The 21,597-nt window shown below is 35.4% G+C and overlaps 1 protein-coding gene across 8 annotated transcripts in view; it reads left to right on the top strand.

Moving 5' to 3' along the window:
* C5H10orf107 (chromosome 5 C10orf107 homolog) overlaps positions 1 to 21,597 on the top strand; it is a 50,452-nt gene that overhangs the window by 14,159 nt on the left and 14,696 nt on the right. For 4 of the 8 annotated variants that reach the window (XM_021399106.1, XM_021399105.1, XM_021399108.1 and 1 more), the window contains one exon: positions 3,988 to 4,060. In XM_021399106.1, the coding sequence (XP_021254781.1) occupies positions 3,988 to 4,060 (73 nt within the window). Of the gene's footprint in view, positions 1 to 3,987; positions 4,061 to 7,581; positions 17,167 to 17,192; positions 17,959 to 18,035; positions 18,076 to 21,597 lie in introns of those variants that run through there. The other 4 variants (XM_021399110.1, XM_021399109.1, XR_002439416.1 and 1 more) reach the window with 3 other exon arrangements.

Genomic DNA, 21,597 nt, shown 5'->3' on the forward strand with positions numbered 1-21,597 from the left:
ATTTTTACTAAAGAGAAACTGAATCAGCATGCTTTTTATGTGGTTGTATTTTGAACATTATGAACTCAGTTGCCTGAGTTTTATTACAACTCAAATTAATGTATTGCTTCAGCATTTTTTCTTGTTCTCCACTTTTTTTTCCTTAATTTAAAACGATAAGTCTATAGCTTTTTTCTTCTGCTCAAGATAGTGTGACATGTTTTAGTTCAGATCACATTTTTACAGGTGAGCTATAAACCCATGGGATTTTTAATGGAAATGGAGACAAATGCTTAACCACATTGGCACAAACTGTGTAGCAACTCTAATGATACCTTCAGGTTTGGTGGAAGGTGACAGTTATCATCTTTTTGTCTCCTGCAGCAAACACATATCATCATAGCTCTTGACATTTTCTTTCAGGAAGCATCGGAGCCAGGAAAATATGTCATCATTAATCACCTTCATATTCTCATATGACATCATAAGAGATTCTATTCTTCAAGGTCTTACTTTGCCTGAGTAAAATATTTTTTGTTTAATTGCTAAAAACATTGGTGCAGGCTCTTAGTTGTTCACAACAGATACAAACAAAAAGAAAGCATTTTACATCATGCATGATAGAAGAAAGAAAACTACGCTATGGTTTTAAAATAAATACTGATGTATATTCGATGTGACTTGATTTAAAGAGCATTAAATGGAGGAATTCTTTCGCTTATATAGAATTAAGGGGCCCAGGTCAAAACAGAGTTGTTTGAAAAAATAAATATAAATTCAGAATTGCCAAAAGCAAATATTTATATTTTTGAAATACTGTGAATTATCTCTACATGTAACACAGTCCATAAAGAATATCATAACACAGTTAGAAAGTCTAAGGGAAAGTACTGATTTTCAGCTGCTCTCAATCTGGCTTCTTTTCAAGGCACTGAATAAAAGAAATAATTTTAAAATGTTAGGTTCTGTCAATACAGTTTGAAATATATGTATCTTATTTCTTGTATGCCTGTGATATTCATAATATTTTTCGTCTTTTTCAAAGAAGTCCTGTTAGATTTTTTACCACAAATAGATGTGTGAGTGCGAGGACACTTGTATTTTCATGAATTTATCTGAGTCATTACCACACATAGTTTATAATCAAATTCCTGTATTTCCACTGAAAAGTGGCAGGAATTATTTGGTGAAATACTACAGTAAATGGGTACTGCAAATGAAATGGCAAATATTGTAGCAACTTAATTACCTGTGTGCTTTGGGTTGGGAGAAGGTAACTTGCAGTTTATGGTAGGCAAATTTCTTATGCAAGTTAATGATCAAATTTGTTTTTTTTTGAAATGCAAATTGACTGAATTAAATGCAACTGTAGAATAAAACTTTTATATGGCTCTGAAAGAGCCAAATGTTCAATGAGGCTGCCATAATACTTCACACAAAATTAAGAAATGCATCTGTACATATGTTGAAAAACGTCTGCATCCATTTGCAGAAACATTTGTGGACAAATGTATTTGAAAGTTTCATGGACACATTTGACTAACTGTGCTGAAAAATGTGGAATTGTCATGTAAGAGAGGCAGGCAGTGCTACCTTTGTGCTCTGAATTCTGAGCTGCTCTCAGGGGCTTGAAGAATCACTGCTGTCTGTTAGTTGGCACTTCAGCACTGTTTACGTTAGAGCAAATCATCTCTGGTCTGCAGTGTTTTGTGGAATCTCTGTGGTACTGTGACAGTGGCTGGCAGCGCTGCGTAAGTAAAGGTGGTGACTCAGGGAAGGACCCTCTGCTAAAATGGTGTGTACTGAACATATACTCTCCCAGATGGTTTTCTCATTTCCTCCCAGAGCCAGGATTGGATTTCAGACACCTACATCCAAGCGCAACAACCTCTGTCTTTGCAAGCACAGGCTGATCCAGCCCTGCCATCGCCTGTGCTGGGTGCATGGCTGCGGGGTGACAGAAGAGACCCAGTGGTGTGGGGCAGCCAGCCAGGCTGGCAGCTGCAGGGGCTGGTTCCCTAAGAGCCTCAGGGACCATCACGTGTCGAAAAACGGCCCATGATGAGTTTTATGGTTGGATAGGGTACACATTTTCAATGTGAAAGGATGTATGAACACATTTTCAGTAGTATATTTCTGAAGTATTTCACTCAAAAAAAGCATGTTTAACTATTTTGTAGATGACAAATGCTTCAAAACATTTATTGTTGACATTGAGATGTTCTGCTTGCTCTTCCCCCACTCCTTGCACTGTTATATTTTACTGTAATATTTTAACCAGGATGTTGCGATAACTTTTAAAACTATTTGCAGTATGATTAAATTACTGTAGAAATCTTACTCTAAAGAACATATTTTTCTAGCACGTACTGCGCCTATCACGATATTGATTTTGATCTTTTGAAAGGGAAAAAAAAAAGAAAAAACTTGATAACATTGTGTATGAGCTCTGCTTCATTCCTAAGAAAGCATCATACTTATGCTCCCAATAAAATTTAAATTCACGTATATTTCTGACCTAGCCAGGATTATTCTGGCACTCTATTCAAGAGACTTTTGACAAAGCAGGGAGGAGCTTCTCTAAAAGTATTCAGATAAAAACATAGGTTTAAAAATGTTGATATGCATCCTCTGACAAGGGACTGTCAGTGTCCGCATGTGCTGTCTGCGTAGTAGCAGTTACCCTACAGACCAAAGGACTGTAGAAGCAGGTCACTGCTTTCCTTTTGAGAGGTGACTTTGAAGGGACATTATAAAATTCATCTCCTGGCCCAGAAACAGTGGAAGGCTTAGATGTGCAAGTATATCATTAGCATGGTATCCAGTATCTAGCAGCAGTGTCCTTAGTATTAGTTAGGTAATTGCACACGTTGTTGTAACAGTTACTTGCATAGACTCATAGAGAAATTCAGGTTGGAAAGGATGTATGGAGGCCATCTAGTCAAAACCCAACTGAAAACATGCCTCAGTATTCCAGATGTGGCCTTGCAAGTGTTGAGCAGGGAGGTATTGCCATGCTGGTTAGAAAAAGCCATACTGACTCTCTTGGGAAAAAAAAAACAACTAAATGAGCCCGTGACCTATCCTTAGCCACAAAGCATAGGAACCAGTTGCAGACATTCTCTGAAAACTTTGCCATATCCTTCATGAGTATATCAGAGGAGTGTGATAAATTTAGAATCATTCTTCAGTCTGAACTTGCTATGAAATCACAGAGCTGTGTTTTAAATCATATGTCAGAATGACGTGACAGAAGCCAGAAGTTCTGCATTGTGATTTTAAGAGAAAAAAGTAATTGTAACAGATGGACTGTGAGAAAGTGAGCCTTTGATTAAAGTCATACCATATCATTGATCATAAAGAAAGGAAACAAGGAATAATATTTAAAGCATGAAATGGAAAGCCATAATGTTTTAAGGAAAATAAATATTTTAGGCCATTGAGATAGTCTGCTTTGTTACTTTTGTTGTAATATGCAAAACTGCAGTATGCCAATCTGGTCTTCTAGTTTTTCTTTAAGAAAATTATATGCTGATTTTGAAATATGTTCTTGAGAGAATAAATGCTTCTATTCCTTTTTGTTTCGGTGTTCCAGCATCAAACTTGATTGCTGGACCAGTAGCCCAAAATCTGCAAGGTCGTTTGGCTTTGTTTCCTTTTTGTTCACCATCGCTGATATTAAAGGCATGAGTATCCTGGTGATAAGTGTTTCAGAAATTACTTATTTTCTAAGTGGAATTAATGTTCTCAGAATTTGATTTCATAAAAGAAAGCAGATGTAATGTAATGTATTTCCTACAGGAATCTAAATGTAAATCCTATAAATTAAACACACTGCATATTGTAGCTGAAGTTAAACATCAGTTTGCTGAAATTAACCAACCTCTTCCTAACATTTGGAGTATGACTGGTTTGGAGAGTAACTCTTACTGTAACAAATTTTTTAGTAATACTGCCTTTCTAGAAATTCACAGCTGTACTAGTATTTTTTTTTCTCTTGTTTTCCAGCTTATTTCGACTCTATAAATTGTATGAACATCTCTTCCACAATCCTAGAGAGGAACGTGTGATAAGTAATGAGGTAAATCATTTATATAGATGGAACTCATTATGTAGAGTTACTTAATGAATGCACTCTGGCTTATGTTTTGTATTGCTCAAAGCAACTTCATGTCAACATTACTTCATTACTAATGTAAAATGGCTGATTAAAGAATGTAAGTTAAATGTTTTGATCCTCAAATTCAAAATTAATTTTGAATTTCAAAAAAGCATAAATGCAAGGCTTGGTTAAAATATTGTGTTAAATCAGCAATACTTTTGTGTATGTGTATTTAAGTTCGTGCATGTCTTTTGAATTAGCAATGCATGAGTCTGACTCAATGTTATAATCAGCAATCAAAATCAGAAAAGTTTGTGTACCAAGCATGAGTCTGACCACAGTCCTGATATTTATGTATCCACAATTTAGCCATATTTATTTATTGACATAGGTCACAAATAGTTAAATATACTCATAGAGAAACAAGCTAGCTAGAAATCCTGCATTTTGAAAATACTGTTAACACTGAGTTGGATTGACTGTAAACTTTGTCATATTTTATAACTTCTTTGTGAAAAAATGCATAGAAAAATGTGTTGACTCAGGATGTAGTCTTAAATCAAACAGACAGGTTCAGTTCATCAAATGCACCTTCCCTTAGTCTGATGGTGCATTTTGATGATATATGTTACCATACATCAAGAAGAATTTACATTTGTAATTTAGGAGACAAGTGGTTGCTCTGAGAGGTATTGTAGCGTAATTTCTTTTTTGGTATGCATTTTAGCTTATCGGTACACAGCAAAGTTAAAGTTAACACATTGGAACATATTTTTTTACACATTAAGCTAGTAGTTTGGGCCTATAAACAAGGTTGTATAATTTCTTCCCATGTCATTTTTAAATAGCTTTGTTGTACATGTTAATTATTTGGAGGTTATTTGTAAAGTGGCTTAAAATTCTAGCTCTTCTGAAATCAGTGACAAAACTCATTGAGTAAGTAGAGCAGGACTTTAGCATTTACTGCTAAGGTTGTTTAGGTTGTTTTTTCTTTTTCATGTTAGCCAATAAGATTGATGGTTGGTTAGTGCTTTCTAAATGATAAAATCATTTTTGATGAGGCTTTGATTAAATAATTTCTTTAGTAAATTTGTGTAAAGTGTCTGTTGTAGATATACATTTCTCGCTGTCTACGATCCGCATACAGTAGTACAGTTTTACAGCCATAGAAAAGTTACTGCTCTGTGCAGTTTGGAAGTACTTACCTGTATTGAAGGTAGAGCTTCCGCTATGGAATGGCAGAAATGTGTTTCTGTGAAGGATTTTGGTGGTAATCCATAAAGGAAGAAGTGCAATTTACAATATAACTGTTAAAAAGCCTTCATGACAATTTTTAGCTCCTGCTCTCTTCTGGCTTTTTACCTGTGCCTCGGTTTGGTTTAAACTGTCTGTTTTGTATTATAAGTCCAACAGTGGCGACTCTTTAATTTGGCCAACCACCATGCAATACCCAAGATGATCAATACTTTTTTGTGTGTAGACTTTATTTTGATAGGGTGGATATTGTTCTTCAACAAGTTACAGTTTAGCATTTTGAAGCTACACAAATTTATACAAATTTATGGCACAATCTGCTCTTGTTTAATATACTAAAATGTGAATAATGGTGAATCCAGCATAGAGTTAAAGCTCTCTTTCTAAAGAAATGCTTATCCATAAAAAAGGAGAGTGTTATCTTCTACTATTCCCTTAGATAAAGAGGTCAAAACCTGACAAGTTACAGGGGCAGATGTGGTTTGATGCATATGGCTACAGCAGGATCATGCCTGGAGTCATGTGCTCTGCAGTGCATGTGCTCAACAAGCAGAAGGGACTGGAGATTTGTCTGGGAAATCTGTGTGCTAAAAGTAGATGATAAATCTGTGATGAAAGGTTGACTGTTGTCTTGCTATGTAGATCACCGTCTTTAGAATAAATAAATAAAAATAAAGCCACTGTAGACATACCATGGCAAACAGCTGGATGTTTTGTAAGTCCTAAACTCACTGCTGCTAACATCTAAAAACTTTTCCATTACCTTCAGCAATGAAAGCTCTTCTATTGGAATGAGAGACAGTAAATTGTAATGACCACATTTGCCCAAATAACAAGAACCATAGTATTGTAACAGCTTAATCAGTATTATCTTAGTTTGCAAATGAAGACTTGGAGTCAAGTCAATGAAAAGATTTGCTCCAACTGAGATGGCTTGCTTTAGCAATTTGTGTTCCCTGTGTGCTGAACATATTACGTACTGAATAAAAGTCCACTAGTCTAATAAGAAGACCTGCATCTTTATAAAAGATTCAGCTACAACAAATAAAAGCAATCCTTAGTGTTGTAATGAATATCCTTTCATAGAAGTCATGGTATGCGTTTTCCAGATAAATCCTGTAGCAATGGATTATACGCCCATTGAATTTTATTTTTTTCTCTGGTGTGGGCAATTAAACAGTGTTCTCAATCAGATTTCCTTTTTGATCTTTCCCTGCATTTATTTCCAAATGACCCTGTCATTTCCTGTGTAGAATAAAATCAGACAAGAAAAGGGAAATGACTCAAAACTGAGTTAGATTATGCATACAATATCTATGGGCTTGCCACTTAACAAAATCTAACTTACTTAAATACAGCTCATAATTAGTGGTGCTTCACAGTCTGATTAATATTCTGAGTTTGATGCAGCTAACATAATAAAGCCAACTTTGTGAAATATAGACAGTATTTAAATCTTAAAAAAAAAAAGGAACAAATGACTGGCTAATTTAAATATATTTCTGCATTGGCTAAAGCTTTTAAATCAAACTGCCTGAGGTGATCATATTGCCTAGGAAAAAAAAAGGTTAACGCTGAAAGAAATGAAGGCTTACCTAGATGATAAAACACACATCATAAATCTAACCTAGTTTGGCAGTCTTTAAAATTTAAAATTGCATTTCCAGCTATCAAATCCCTTACTTCTCCTACACTCCAGATCTACAAAGACCTATATATTACATATGCACAAATACCAGTTAGAAATCACAATGGTACAAGAAAATAAGATGTGTTAAGACTGCCAAGTAAATTCATTGCTTTTTTTTGTTTTGCTTTGTTACTATTATGAGCAGTTCTCCACATTTAAATGGACAGGAGAAGAAACAGTTTTAGTGAGACTGTGACCATAACCAAATTAAAATGCATGTAGGACTAACATACCACAGATCTTAAAGAATCCTATTTTTAAAGATAATGTTTCTACCTTTTATCCTTTCTGGAGGTTTTGCCCTCTAGCTGTGATTTTAGTACTCTTATATTAGCCTGCAAATTCAAAGAAAGCAAAGAGAGTGCAGACTAACTCTTGATGTGCAGGGATTCAATGGAGTAACTCCCATTAATGTGTCAGATCTTATAACAAATGTTTAAATTGTTAATACATGAATTTTGTAGAAGTTTTTATTATTTTCTATTTCCAGCTAGTTTATTTTGCTTTGATAGGGTGATGCATTGCTGCCCTTTTTTTTTCTTTTTTTTTTTTCCAGATTTACAAATTGTATCTTATACTGCAGTTCATGTTTTTTTGCTGCTCTCCATTGTGTATTTTTGGATGGAATGAGGCTAAGGTCTTCTGGGATTATGTCTGCTTTGAAACATTTCCTAATAAAAATAATGTGGTTGGTAAATCTAGTTTTATTCCTGGCTGCTTTAGCCAGCCTGATGGAGTAATCTGCTATTTTATGGCCCAGATGACTAGCTAAGTTTGACTTCTTGAAGTAGTAGTGTACAATGTAATTTTCTTTAGAGATGTCATAGTGGGTCAGGTTGCAATAAAAATATCGAAGATTAAGTTTAATGGCAGTGCAGACTCAGTATTATAGCAGTCACTAAGTATCATCCCCTGTACTTACAGCTCCAAAACAGTTTCCATTAATGCTATCTTTCCATGTACTCTTACTTTCTGAAGCATTAAGCTTTTGGAACATGTCTGGTCTTTATACAAATGTGGGTGGGTTTTTTTGTTTTTGTTTTTGTTTGTTTTTTTTGTTTGTTTGTTTAGTTGATCAGTTGGAATTTTTTTTTTAGTTGTTTTTTTTGTTGTTCTTGTTACCACCTGGGTTTTAAGTTTGAACCAAAATCCCTTCCATGAATAGGAAGAACTATTTGAAACCATATACTATTTGAAAGCAAATTAAGCTTTCTTCACGGCAAAAGTCCTGAAGTCTGGGACTTCACTTTGATATATGACTCTCATTAGGTGTTGCACATTTAGTTTGGTTAACCAATCATTTTTTTAAAACCGATTTGCTCAGTGATTTCTTGAGAACTCCATTTTAAGGATGTATGAAACCAGAACTTTTCTGTGAGTATCAGCTCACACTAGAGAGACCCATTCCCTAGCTAACAGAGTGCATGCTTTTTAAAGCTTGAAGGTTTCAAATATTTGTAATGCTTAAAAACCGCCGAGTTGATTTTCTGTAGCTTTGTTTTGTAAATATTAGCATAGCAAAGATATCAAGACTAGTTCAAAGGAAATAAGAGCATACTACTGGAAAGGACCTCTGCGATTTTTCTGATCTATTGCTGCCTTCTCATAGCAAATGTATATAATCCTCTTCAGAAATGTGTCAAACTCAAGCTTAAGAAGTTAACTGTTTTTGTCTCTGCTGTTCCAGTTAGAAAGCTGGTCTGGAGCCTGATTGCTATAATGATTCTAAAACTTTTAATTTCCAGTCTAAATGTATTCACAGCAGGCTTATATGCACTTATCCATGTGCCAATTTGTGCCAGTACTGACCTTTAGATCTTGTTCAGTTCACAGTGTTTATTTTTCTAACGTATAAAGAGACAGCAATCTTATTGTCAGCCTTCATTTAGCTAAATTTGAAAAGCCAGTCTTTCCTAATCTCTGTTTTTAAGATGGGCTTTTGTTATATGCATTCTTACGTACACTGCAGCCTTTAGTCATCCTATTGGTCATTTTCTGTAATTGTTTCATGTTAAATTACTTTTGTTTGAACATAAGTGACCGAACTGCACATAGTATTGTTGCTGAGATAAAAGCAAGGCCCTGTGCAATGATAATACTGCTTTCTTTTTCTCTTTGGGAATAATCTACACGTGCCTTAGAATCAGTCACACATTTCATAACTGTATCATGTGGTTCTCTTGTCATAGATCTGCTATTCTGCTTTTCCTCTATCCCTGCGTTTTCCAGCTGAGGTACTCTCAGCACACTGCAGATTTTTAGAAATTGTGCCCCAACAATGTCACCTCACAGTTTCTCATTAAATGCAAGAGTGAATGTTCTTCAAGGTCATTCAGTCCCATCTGTATGATATTCCTTTCCTCCCATGCATTCATCGTGTCTCACACATTCTTTTTGCCTAGAAAATAGATTATCATATTAAGTAAACTCTGAAATTAGTCTGGCATCATGTATCTTTGATAAACCAATGTTGTGTTATATCCCACTTTTCTTTAATTTCCATGTCTGTATTTATTTTTTCCTTCAAAACTTGTTCCTCAAGCCTTTACTACTATGAAGATCAAAACTACAGCTTCAGGAGTAGGTTTATTATTTTACGATTATGAATGTTTAAAACTAGCAAACTGGCACTTGGGCTTTTGATGTCTGAGGGAAAATTTTTGATGTCCGCTCCAGAAGTATGTCTTACTAAGGACCTGATTACTGAAATAAGCAGCTGGAGAGCCAGTGGTTTTTGGTGACAAAAATAACTGTGATTCTCTCCTTTGATCTTGAATTTTGCTATTGCTATAACCAGAGGGATCTTGAAGGACTTGTGATTAGACAGAATGAAAAGTGAAGTCTGTTGGGATTGTGTGCATTATTACTTGAAATATTTTAATCATATCTTGCACATTAGAAACCTCTCTTGGTTTACGAAGACTGAATTTGCTATACTCAGTTACCAGTAGTGAAGATATACTGACCTTTAAGAGTTATGTTTTCATATAGGTCACATGCTGATGATCTTCTACCTCTATTTTAACATACCTGTGTTTTGGTAGCTCAACTATGCTGACTTGAAGCCAGGAGCAGCTCCAGAGAGAGAGTTTGTGGAATTTATAAGCAGGTGTTGAGTCTCTTTGCAAATCGTGCTTTAGAGAATGATGAACAGAATGCTTTTTAAATTACTTTCTTAGGAAATGTCAAATACAAAACTAGCATGCTTTCTAATTCAGTACCGTGTAGGAACTCATGAAAGTAAAAATTCAGGCAGGAAAAATGCAGAATAGCTGTTGTAGGCCACGCCCTTCAGTATACAGAACAATATGGTTCTGACCAAGCCAGTGTTAAAACAGATGCCTCTGTTTGAGTACTGGTAAAATTTTATTTTGGTGGATCTATTCATATACACAGAGTTAAACTGAGAAGTGACTGAGATCACGTTGCTTGTCACTCTGGAGGATGAAAAGCTGAAGACACCAGAGCAAAAATATATATATGGATTTGAGGCTTATCATTGTTTTTGTTTCAGTTGTATAGTCGTCAAAGTATTTCATTTTTGATTGTATGATGTTAAATAGGAGAGAGAGGAAAAAACCTTAAATTGTTGATGTTGAAACATTTCTGGAACTGTTCAGGAATTTATATATACATAGACAAGCTCTATGGCTTTTTTTAATTATTTAGAAAGTGACTTGATTTCTCTGTGTATGTGGATGTTAACATGCGTGGTTCTGATAACAGCAGTAATGGCTTATTTATTTGCTGGAATGCAGGCCAAGTAGGAATTGTAGCCTTTGATTTGAAAGATAGAACAGCATTAAGGGCAGCTTTTTTTTTTCCTGTCAGAGTGTTTTAAAGATCCAGAAGACTAATTGCTGCATCGTAAGACTACCACATGTTAAAAAATATTTATAGATCAGTATTTTTATGTATGTAAATTGTAATGTAAGGCAATGAGACTGGCAGAAATGTAGACTTAGGAAAACTTTAAAGTGCTTAAGCAAAGTACTTGAGGGCAGGCAGGTACCATTTGGGTACTTGCTCGTCCAGTGTGAAGACGCTGGTGACTGGTTTGCTGGAGCAGTTTCCCATATTTCCAAATTTTCCGGCATCGTTTTTTATTAACTGACAAGTAGAAATCCATGAACTTACACTGCAGTGCACAACTATTTTTGCACCCACTACTTTCATCTCCAGGTTTTCATCATCTTGAAGATTAAATTGTATTCTTAAAAGTATCTGCGGAATGGACAAGTAATGTAATATTTCACGGGAATGTATCCCCATGGGTGAATCTGTATGTATCAAATGCATACATCTTGTGACCTTATGTTATGAATAAAATTTTGACATTATTCGTATAAATAAATAGTGTGGCATTTCCTTACTGTGATGATTTATAATCAATATACATTTTAATAACTTTTTATCCTCTTGGTTGGTTTTATGAGAAGATGAATGTATTCAAGTCTAAATAGCAGATAAGACCTTTAAAGTTCCTTTTATACAAAACTTTCTGGTGCATTTTAAGTCTTCTACTTTCACCTTTAATTTTATAACTTGTCATAAGATACAATATGAAGAATTTTAACTAAACATTGATTCTGATATATTTGAATATTTAATTCATAAAATGTTATTTTGATTTCCTATATGCTACCCTCTGCAAAACACAGTGTTACTAATTAGAAAGCTGAGTTTTATAGGCTGTCTGGTTCGTATGTGAGGTAATTTATATGGCTACTTCAGCTTACATTTAATAAACCTCAGCTAGGAAAATTGTTTAAGTATCAAAGAAAAGATAATAAATAAAATGAGGGCATAGAATATTAATGTGAACTCTGCCTTTATTTTTTTAAAGCATTCAAAGTTAAATAGTGGAGGTCTGTTAACAATCTTGGGCTATTTGGCAAGTCTTTAAACTTACTCAATAATCAAAACATAAAAGGACAATGGAAACTTTTTACAATAAAAGAAAAAAACGAGTTGAGTACAGAAACCAAACAAATTATTCTCTGCTTTTTCTTGGTAAGGAGGTGAACTTTATAGGAAGGGCAGCAAGCTCTGAGTGAGGGTTGCCTTTTCCTGTCTTTGTTATAAATTACATGTGTCTGTGCAGAATCCTCTCCAGTTACTTCGTACTTTGTGGTTACGGGGAAGGCATGCGGGTGCATGGGGAATGGAGCTGAGAAAGACAGATTAGGGAGAGCCGCCTTTTTTTTTTTTTTTCCCACTTATAAACTGGCACTTCACATTAATCTGCCTTGCTTACTGAATATACACATAGATAAAATTCCCAAGATCCCAGCTGTGTAAATAGAACATTAATAAAACAACTGTTTTCTTCAGCATTTGTATTATTTGTTGTTTGTAACATGTGAGTCTTTTGGAAGACTTCTGGCACCACTTAGGTTCAGGGTAATCGTTCAGAATGTTTTCATGAGGGTTCAGATGGGGAAGACATTCAGCAAAGAAACAGACTTCATCTAAAGTAATGCCTGAGTCTTTCACAAAGGGCCAAATACACTGCAACATCATCATGGGGCACCAGAAATATGAAGAGAAGCTGCCAAATTGTCCAGGAGAGAGAGCCATAGACCTTGGCTAATGTCCTTCTTTCCTTGTACCTACTGAGTGCCTGAAGGGAAAATGTAAACATGAGCATAGTCACAAGTCTGAGCAGAAGTAGCCCAAGTGCAGCTATGCAGAGAAGAGTCAAAGGGGCCGCAAGTAAAGAAAGGGGCCATGACCAAGATCCTCTACTGGTTTTGGTTTTTGTCATTTGAAACTGAAACAGGAGTTACTGATAAGTTGCTAATGACAGAAGAGAGGGAGAGGTTTTGGCATTCTGTTCCTCTTCTGCAGTGTGCACTGATGACCAGCTCCAGCCCATTGAGTTTCACTGTCTCTTGTTCCACTGTTTTAGGAAGAAGGTTCTTAATGATAACTGTAATCAGCATTAACTTAACCTCGTGTTTTATGAGTCTCCCACCAATCCACTGTTTTCTTATAGAAGTTAAGACCTCATTATGTACTTCCAGCTATTGCACTCAGTGAAACAGCATTGGACAGGTGGACTACACTGTATGTCCTCAGGGCATCTTGGAAAGACAGCAGCTGGAGTCTTTAAGAGTGTTTTATGATTAAGAGTATGATCTGGAGCGTTTTATGCTTTGGCTTCCCATTGCATTGTTGGAAATTCAGTAGCCAAGTGATCTTGAGTGTTCTCTTGACTAACTTAAAACAGCTGGGGGGCAATGCTTAACTGTTTATACCTGGTGTTTGCTTTCCCTTACTTGTACAAATGGGCAGCATCTCTAGCTGACCTTAAAATTCTAAGGTGGTATCTCTATGAATTTACTTTCTTTTTTATTTTTCACACTGATTTCACCCTCAAAATCTGTCTCAGATTGCAGAGCCTATGCCAGAGCCTGCAGAGGTTCTGCAGAGCTATGCTGCAGGTGATGCTGTGTCCGGGGTAAAACCCAAAAAACCATGGATGATGTTTTCAGCTGAAATGTTAACATTTTTGCTCTCCACTTTTTTTTTTCTGATAAGTGGTCCTTCTGATCTTTTTGATTTCTTCTACAGGAAGGTCTAACCCTATTATAAAAACATCTTTCAGAAAATTTTGTTACTACTTTCAAAACAGATGACATCTTGCAAGTATTGTATGCTAATGCTCTGTTTTCTTGATGTTAGAATTTCTGTACTTGGTAAAACTTTTATTTTTGCTCTGTTCTATTAATCTAATGCTACACAAGGCACAATATCTTCTTTGCAATTGCTCAGTAGTTTATTTTGACATTATATATCAGAGTTGGCTTGTGAAAACAGTCTAAGGCAATGGCATAGATTCTAAGTGATAAAGATGAATGTTGCATGCTTCATTTACAGCCGGACTTTCCAAATATGGTCTCAGAGTTGTGAAAACATCTTGTGCTTGAGAAGGCTTGAATTTTGACATGATCAAGGCTGTGGGGGAAATTTCAGACACTAACAGTTAGGAATTAGGGTCTATATCCTTTAGATTCACTCAGTGTTGTGTGATGTGAATAAAGATACATTGCAAACAATCGGGATGTCTGTAAACTCCATATATTGCTCTACTTTTAATAAAATTGAGGAATGATAGGAGTGTTCTGTAGAATTTATTATGGTTTGAATATCTGCCTAACATTCTCTCAGAGTTTTTCTTTGTGTTCATTTTGTATTCATGGCATCCATTTATCATTTTCATCACTATCTGTTATACATTTAAGACTCGTAATGATTTTCTTTTGTTCTAAGGAAGACACTTTGCCAGCTTTTTGTGCTCTCCAGGAGTTAGGATGAAGCTGAAGATTTACATTGGGAGAAATGTTAAATTACCTGTAACGATCATATTTCAAATGAGTACTTAAAGATTTTACCCTCACTTAAGCTTGTTGCTGGAGACTTTTATCAATTTTAGCAATACTGTTTTCCCTCTAGGCATAGGTTAAAAGCAACTAATAGCTAGAGGCTAGGTTACTGACTTGTCTTCTTCTTTCTTTGTTCTTTTTTTTTTTTTTTAAATTCCTACCAGTTTTGCATTGTGGTGAGCCCCAAGGAGTTTCTAAAATCATCTTTATGTTTCTGTCCATTTTGAGAATGACCCCTTGAGTCTACTGGTGAAGTGCAGTCATGTTTGTTTCTGTTTAATCAACTGTTGTTTGAGAAATCAAACAATTGTCAGGATAGAAGTAGAGAGGCAAATGTGGCTTACTTTGCCACTACAGAGATTTTATCTTTTGTCCCTCCCTGCTGTGCTTGCAAATATAGCTCTCTGAATTACTGAATGCAAGAGTAATATCCTTCTGTTTGGAACCCTGGCAAAGCAACTCACAAGCAAAGTAAGAGAAGTTAAAGACAAGATTTGAGCCTTATCTCCATGTTTCCTAACTGCTGCTGGTTTGACTTCAGTTCCTGCTTTACCAGTTTTATTGCAGTATATTTAATTGACTCTCTTTGTTCTGATCAATCATCAGTTAAATGGGTAAATAATAAAAGAAAAAGGGTACATAATCGAATTACTATAAGTAATTGGCCAGTCCAAGCATTACCGGAACTTTGCAATCAGCGGAAAAAACAGGGCTTTGGTATCAGTTAGTAAAGGCCAAGCCTTTAAAACTGACAAGGGAAGCACACTGCTACATAGGCACGCTTTCTGTGAATTTAAATTACAAATTATTATGTATAATCAAAATCAGAGCAACTGGAAAGCCATACAGCATGGATAGACTTTGTTAATTTTTGGGTACAAACGACAGACATTAGACAAGCTTGAAAGTCTGTCAGAGTAGGAGAATCTTAATGTGTGACAAGTTCAAGATAAAATGAGAACTTGTCTTGAGGATTATTTTTTCCTCTCGTAGCAGAGGGAACATTACAAACTGTATGCATTAGAATAAAATGTAGAAGTCTGTGTTAAGGAAGCTTCTTTAAGAATTAGGAAAGTTTAAAGACTGTACATTAAACAACCAGCAAGATATGGTGTGTTAAATAAGGAACTGTGGGTCGCTCTGGGAATGGGGAATTAGACGCTAGAATTTTTCTGTGCAGGACTGCCAGTTTAATACAGTTACCACTTCACAGACTGTAACACAAATTGGTCTTGTTACACTGCCTCGAGAATAAACAATTACAAAGACAACCTGCTTTCTTAGCACTTATCTGTTAGAATACTACTGAATTTCAATGCAAAAGTAATTGCTTAATCAGACGCCAATAACTTCAATGTATACAGACACATAGAAATCAGTTTTTAAAATTTTTGTTTTCCCCTTTCTCTTCCTGCCAAATCTAACTGGAGAAGAACAGGTGAAGAGTGAAAAAAGATAGCATGAATGTTAGCTAAACTCTGCCCTGTGAAATTTGGTTGTATAAAAGGCCATCTTTGTAGAATGTTAGAGAGTTCCATATGTCAAGTCAAAGGAAGATCAATATAGCAGGGGAAATAAAGAAAGTTTCCCATTAAGAGTACCCAAATTTTGCCTAGTGCTGCAATAAACAGTAGTGGCGCAGTGTGGGTATTGCAGCTTCATTTTTACCTGGGGGTCTGATTAACTCTTTCAAATTAGCTCCCAGTTAAGACCCGATTTACATCATTGTGTTACAGGATGCATAGAAACTCCAGCGTGATTATAATGTTGTATTGAACTCTGTCTTCAAGGAACGGAAACTTCTACTCAGCAAAGACATTTTGAATTTGAAAAGTAAAGGAATTGTTGAGAGGGAGACTTTTGGGCAAATTCATTGTGATACCCATGAGAAGGTTTTTAATGCCTATGCTTCTTTTACTGCTCTCTGATATAAACTCTGTGTATGCAATTATGATTTACAATCCAATTCGTGTATTCTGAATTCATAGCACCCCAAGTGATTTCAGGGATCCTGCAAGGATTGTATCCAAAAAAGGTACTATATTAACCTGGTGTGTATTGGTAGCAAAATTGGTCCTCAAGCTGTATGTAATTAAATGGGAAAGCATTCTTGCAAATTTGCAAACATCCCATGTTTACAGTTGTATAAAATACTGCTATAGCTTGGTGATGTGTGTATATGTGAGTAGAGTAAAAAGTGCTGTATTAGTTCATCTTTACAGCTCATTCCTGAGTAAAGAGTTCATATTCAAAGTGTTTTAACTGAATTTGCTTAGTATTTCAGTTGTAAATTAAGAAATTTACTTAGTTTTCAACATTAAGAGAGGAGTGCTATAGTATTTCTGCAATATAACAGGAATTATATTTGCTAATATACTTCAGAAGCATTTAAATTCTGATCACACAGACAAAAGGAAATTTCAAGTAATGGAAGTAAATTTAAATTGCACAACAGTAAAGACTTTCATACCTTTGAAAATATTTTAGTGTTGGCTTTTTTTCTTCTTGCTTTGATTATCCATGATCACAACAGCAGAATTCTATTGCTGTTGCCATAATTTTGAAAGCATAACTGTGTTAACATGAAATTTGCATATATAAGTACATTTGCCAACTTCTTTTCATTTTTTTTTTCATTTCCTTTCTAATTCTGTACTGGGAGAGACTGTTGATCAGTACACTGGCTGAAATAAAATTCAGCATAATTGCAGGAGAGAATGGAGTCATGCAGACAACTTTTGCAGAAAAAAAAAGTAAGCTTTTTTTTTTTTTTTTCCAGAGTGAAGAAAATTAGATTTCCATCTCCTAAAGCCTAACTCCTGGACTTCTGGGTTCCCTTCATAAGCTAGCCAGCATTTGTTAGCCATGTGCTCTCAACCATCTCTCAAGCATTGTTTAAGGGAATATTTTTATGCTGTGTAAACTTCACCAGCTTTGCAAACATTGAACATTATTCTGGATCAGGCCTTACAAGCTAAGCTTTTTATAGTCTGATACATAAAGCTTGGCTCCTCCAGCAAGCTGGGTCTTGGCTAAGATAGAAAACTACAATATAAGACATAAGATATAAAACTACAATATAATGAAGTGACTGTGGAAGGGAGGAAGATTCTGTCTATGGAAGCATTTTCCTACCCTTCTCCAGCTTGATGCCCTCCTGCCATGAGCTTTCCACCTATTTAGTATGACCTGCTTATGGTAAAACTGAGAATGGGGAACTTAGTGCCACCATGAACAAAAATAGAATTCCCAGATTTTTTCTATTGCTGCATTTAACCTCTGTTCTTTTAACCATAAGCACAGCAGGAGAAAAGGGGATATGCTTTAACAGCTTGTCAAATAGTAAGCAGTGCAATTTTTTAACTAGAAATCGTGCTATCAGTTGGAGGTAAACAATAAGGCCACATAATATTTAATTTTTAATAAATTTTGAGTTATGCTGTTCCTTTAATTACTTAATCAGGCAGGCTCCAACACTGCAAGCCTTAGGGCTTGAAGTGCAGTTTCAATACTTCATAATAAATTTGCCTAACTTTGGAAATAGATGAAATGGCTTAATATTAAACATTTGCTTGATTTAAATTTTACTAACCCATGCACTGTATAATTCATATTTTTCCAGAGCAATCCACTGCCACAGCAGAATGATCGTAATAGAAATTGTAAGTGTTCCTTTTGCACACAGGTTTGGCTTATAAATTGGACAAACAAAGGAGCTGGGAGTGTCAAGGGAATGCTAAAGACCTACAGAGCCTTTCACTTAAAGGTCATTGGTTCAAGTACACATCACTAGAGACAGAAAGTTAGCCTCTGATTGGTCCTTCATAATAGACATGAAATTAGTTTGTCACTTGAGACAAGGAAAGGGTACTACGACTTTAATAATGTGAAAAGAACTGTAGAAGTAATGCAGAGGTCCAAAAAAGAGGAGGAAACAGGAGAAACCAAAATTACCAGGCAGCCATCTTCCACGATGTGAGATCATAAGGGCCATATTCATTCTTTGATCTGGAAAGATTAAAAAGGCTGTAGCCACCTTACATGGTCCCATAGAATCATAGAACGGCTTATAGTGGAAGGGACCTTGAAGATCACCTAGTTCCAAACTCTGCCATGGGCTGGTTGCCAGCCACCAGATCAGGCTGCCCAGGGCCCTATCCAACCTAGCCTTGAATACTTCCAGGGATGGGGCACCCACAGCTTCTCTGGGCAGCTTGTTCCAGTGCAAGTCTCATTTGATTTCATAAGCTTGATTGAGTTGAGGTAGGTTAATACTGGGTCAGGAGTGATCCTAGGAAAATTCAGGTAGAAAATTGTTTAATAATGAACTAACTAATTAATCAAGTTTGATGATGCTAGAGCACTACTCAGCTGGCTCTTTGAAAGAATATCCAAAATTGATATCCTGACCACTTATCTTTACCTCCAGCTTATAAATCACAAAACAGAAAACTGTGAGCCATGGTGTCCTCCTGAGTGCCTTCCAAATTAGTGCCTGCCAGTGTTAATTCCTCAGTAGATTTAATCAAATGAGGTACTCTCACATCTGATCAGTTGTGTGGAGTCGTTCTTTGAGACTTCTTTAAAGAAGTGATTGCTTTTCAGTGATGTGTTCCCTTTATGTGAGACTCTAAGAAGATTAGATGTGTCAAGCGGAAGGAGTGTGTGTTACATGGTGGTGATTTTTATTAGCCATTTCGTATTTAGTTGTCAAAATGAAGTAAGTTACTTCTGTATCGCAAAAAGTGCATCATTTTTCACTTTCATTTTGTGAACAATTGAAATTTAAAGCTATTCCACAGCTGCCTTTTCTCTTCCTTTTGTCCTAGTTGTTGTTGTCATAGTTTGTTTTGCAATCAGGGCTGAGATTGGACCTAGAATGCTCAAAAAAAATGAACAAAATTTGAAAGTGTTATGTAAGTATTTTATTAATAAGCACTCTTTAAAAACAGTTTACCAATAAAAAAGGAGAAAGTGAGAAAAATCAGAGAGAAAGAATACATAAATGGAGATACAAAGGAGTTGATGGATAAAATACAGATACAAGCAACCCTGCTTCGATATTTTTTTCCTTTGCCCTTTAGCCCTGTTACTTGGATACTTAAAACTTTTATACCTTTGGAAGAAATCTAAGTCACAGGTTTGTTTTTTTTTTAATATAGGTATACACTAAAAATATATAGTAATTTCATTTTTAACATAGGCTTTACTTTTTCCTCTCAACACCTGTCTGGAGCAGAAAGTATTGTTTGAAGAACTCTTGTCTGAGCCATTGAATTAATCTAAGAGTCATATAGCAGTAGTTAATTTGTAGGTGGTTTCACTGAATTGTAATGGGGAAAATGCCACAGGAAGATTTGGTAATAACATTTTATGAATTACATTATGTTGTAAGTAAGTACATGATGCTTAATGAAAGGAGCTCTGGAACTTTCCTCAATTTTCCATGCAATTACCTTACCTGTATTTGTTTTTGTGACAAAAGTGTAGTTCAAAGTATTTCATTGAACAAGCAAGTTGTCTTTTTGAGTTAATATGGCAAAAGCTTATTTACAAGAAATAATAAATTTCAGGCTCTACTTATTCACACATTTCAAAAAACTATAATTTCTTTTCATGAAAGATGACATCTAAATTCACATCACAACTTTATCTTTGACAGTGACAATTTAAGAGATACTCCAGTCAAAAAAATGAAGGAATCAGAAGTCAAAAATAATATATGTTTGCAGTAGTCCAAGGCGAAATGTGTATAGTAAATGTCAGTGCTCTTCCTTGAAGAAATCATTGCAATTAATTCCTTACTTTGCACCTTGTGTTTTTCTCCTCCAAATTTGAATACAAAACTCTCTTGATGTAAAAACCAATTAGGTTTTCAAAATTGTTTTCATTTCTGTAGTAAAATGACACATGGCTTCAAGTAATTTTGAAAGTATTCTTCTGTCACAAGTTACGGCAATCTGCAGTATTTGGTTGGAGGGTTTTTAGAGTTTGAAAAAAAAAGGAGAGAGAGAGAGAGATCCGACAGAACTTTTACACTTCAAAATATTATTGCATCAGTTTTATTGCAAAGAACTGAAATTGTTCAAATGACCTCAGTAAAACAATTTGGACTACAATTCCCGGAATGCTCGTGAAGCTGACATGCCTGCATGTTCCTAAAAAGTCATAATCCATCATTCTGATGCTAGATCGATGGATTATGACTTTCTGATGTCAAGATCTGTGAATTAAGGCTTTTTTGAGTACAGCCTGCTCTCCAATTATTGCCCCTATTCATATATTATAAATCATTATTCCTTCACCAGGTAGTCAGCAGTTTCTATTTCCTAACATTTCAGAGCCTTCTTTTTTTAGCCATTGTTGCACTCCCATTGTGCAATCAAAAATGGAGAGTGCTGACCTGAAAAATAAAGCTTCTATCACAGCAAATTGTTGAGGGAACAACATTCATTTCTAATTCTTGTAGTTTCTATTGATATAAAGGGAATTAGAATAGATTGAAACAAATCCCATCTTCTTCCAGCACAAACAAGCAACGTGATAAATTGGCACAAAAGTTGTTGGCGTGTACTGACTTAATTTTAAGCACTTGTGCCTGAGTTTCGCACAAAATGATGCTTGTTTTTTTGATAAGTTGGAGGGTTTTTTTAATATGAAGACAGATCAGTTTCTGATTTAAAGCTGAAATTTGCCAGCATGTTACCTTAAGTGATTGTGTCTATTAGGCACTGTTAAACTGAAGTTCCTTTGAATGAATTATTTATAAAGTAATAAACTTGCTTCTAATGCAATGAAATATATGATAAAAGCAGAAAATGCTTTACTGTAACAAGTTTAGGTGTGCCAAATCAAAATGCACTTTAAAAAACAACTTTATTAAAAGATATTCAGAAAAAGAAGGACCTATCATGCACCCAGAGAAGTCATTAAATGAAATATAATCATGCCATGTTGGAGAGTTATCTCAAAAGATTTCTCCAGCTAAGGGAATTTAGGTCTAGTCTGTATGTGGATGGAAAAAAATCAATAGTATGATCTTGTTGTTTTTTATTTCATTTTGCTCTACTGATGGTTCTTCATTAGGATGCAGTTTTCACACTAGGTGGCTGTGCATAAAATACATCCAGTCAGTACATTGCTAGCTGAGTTGTTGTCAAAAAGGATGGTAATCGATGGAAGGG

This window comes from Numida meleagris, chromosome 5 (assembly GCF_002078875.1).
Source record: "Numida meleagris isolate 19003 breed g44 Domestic line chromosome 5, NumMel1.0, whole genome shotgun sequence".
Taxonomy (NCBI): Eukaryota; Metazoa; Chordata; class Aves; order Galliformes; family Numididae; genus Numida; species Numida meleagris.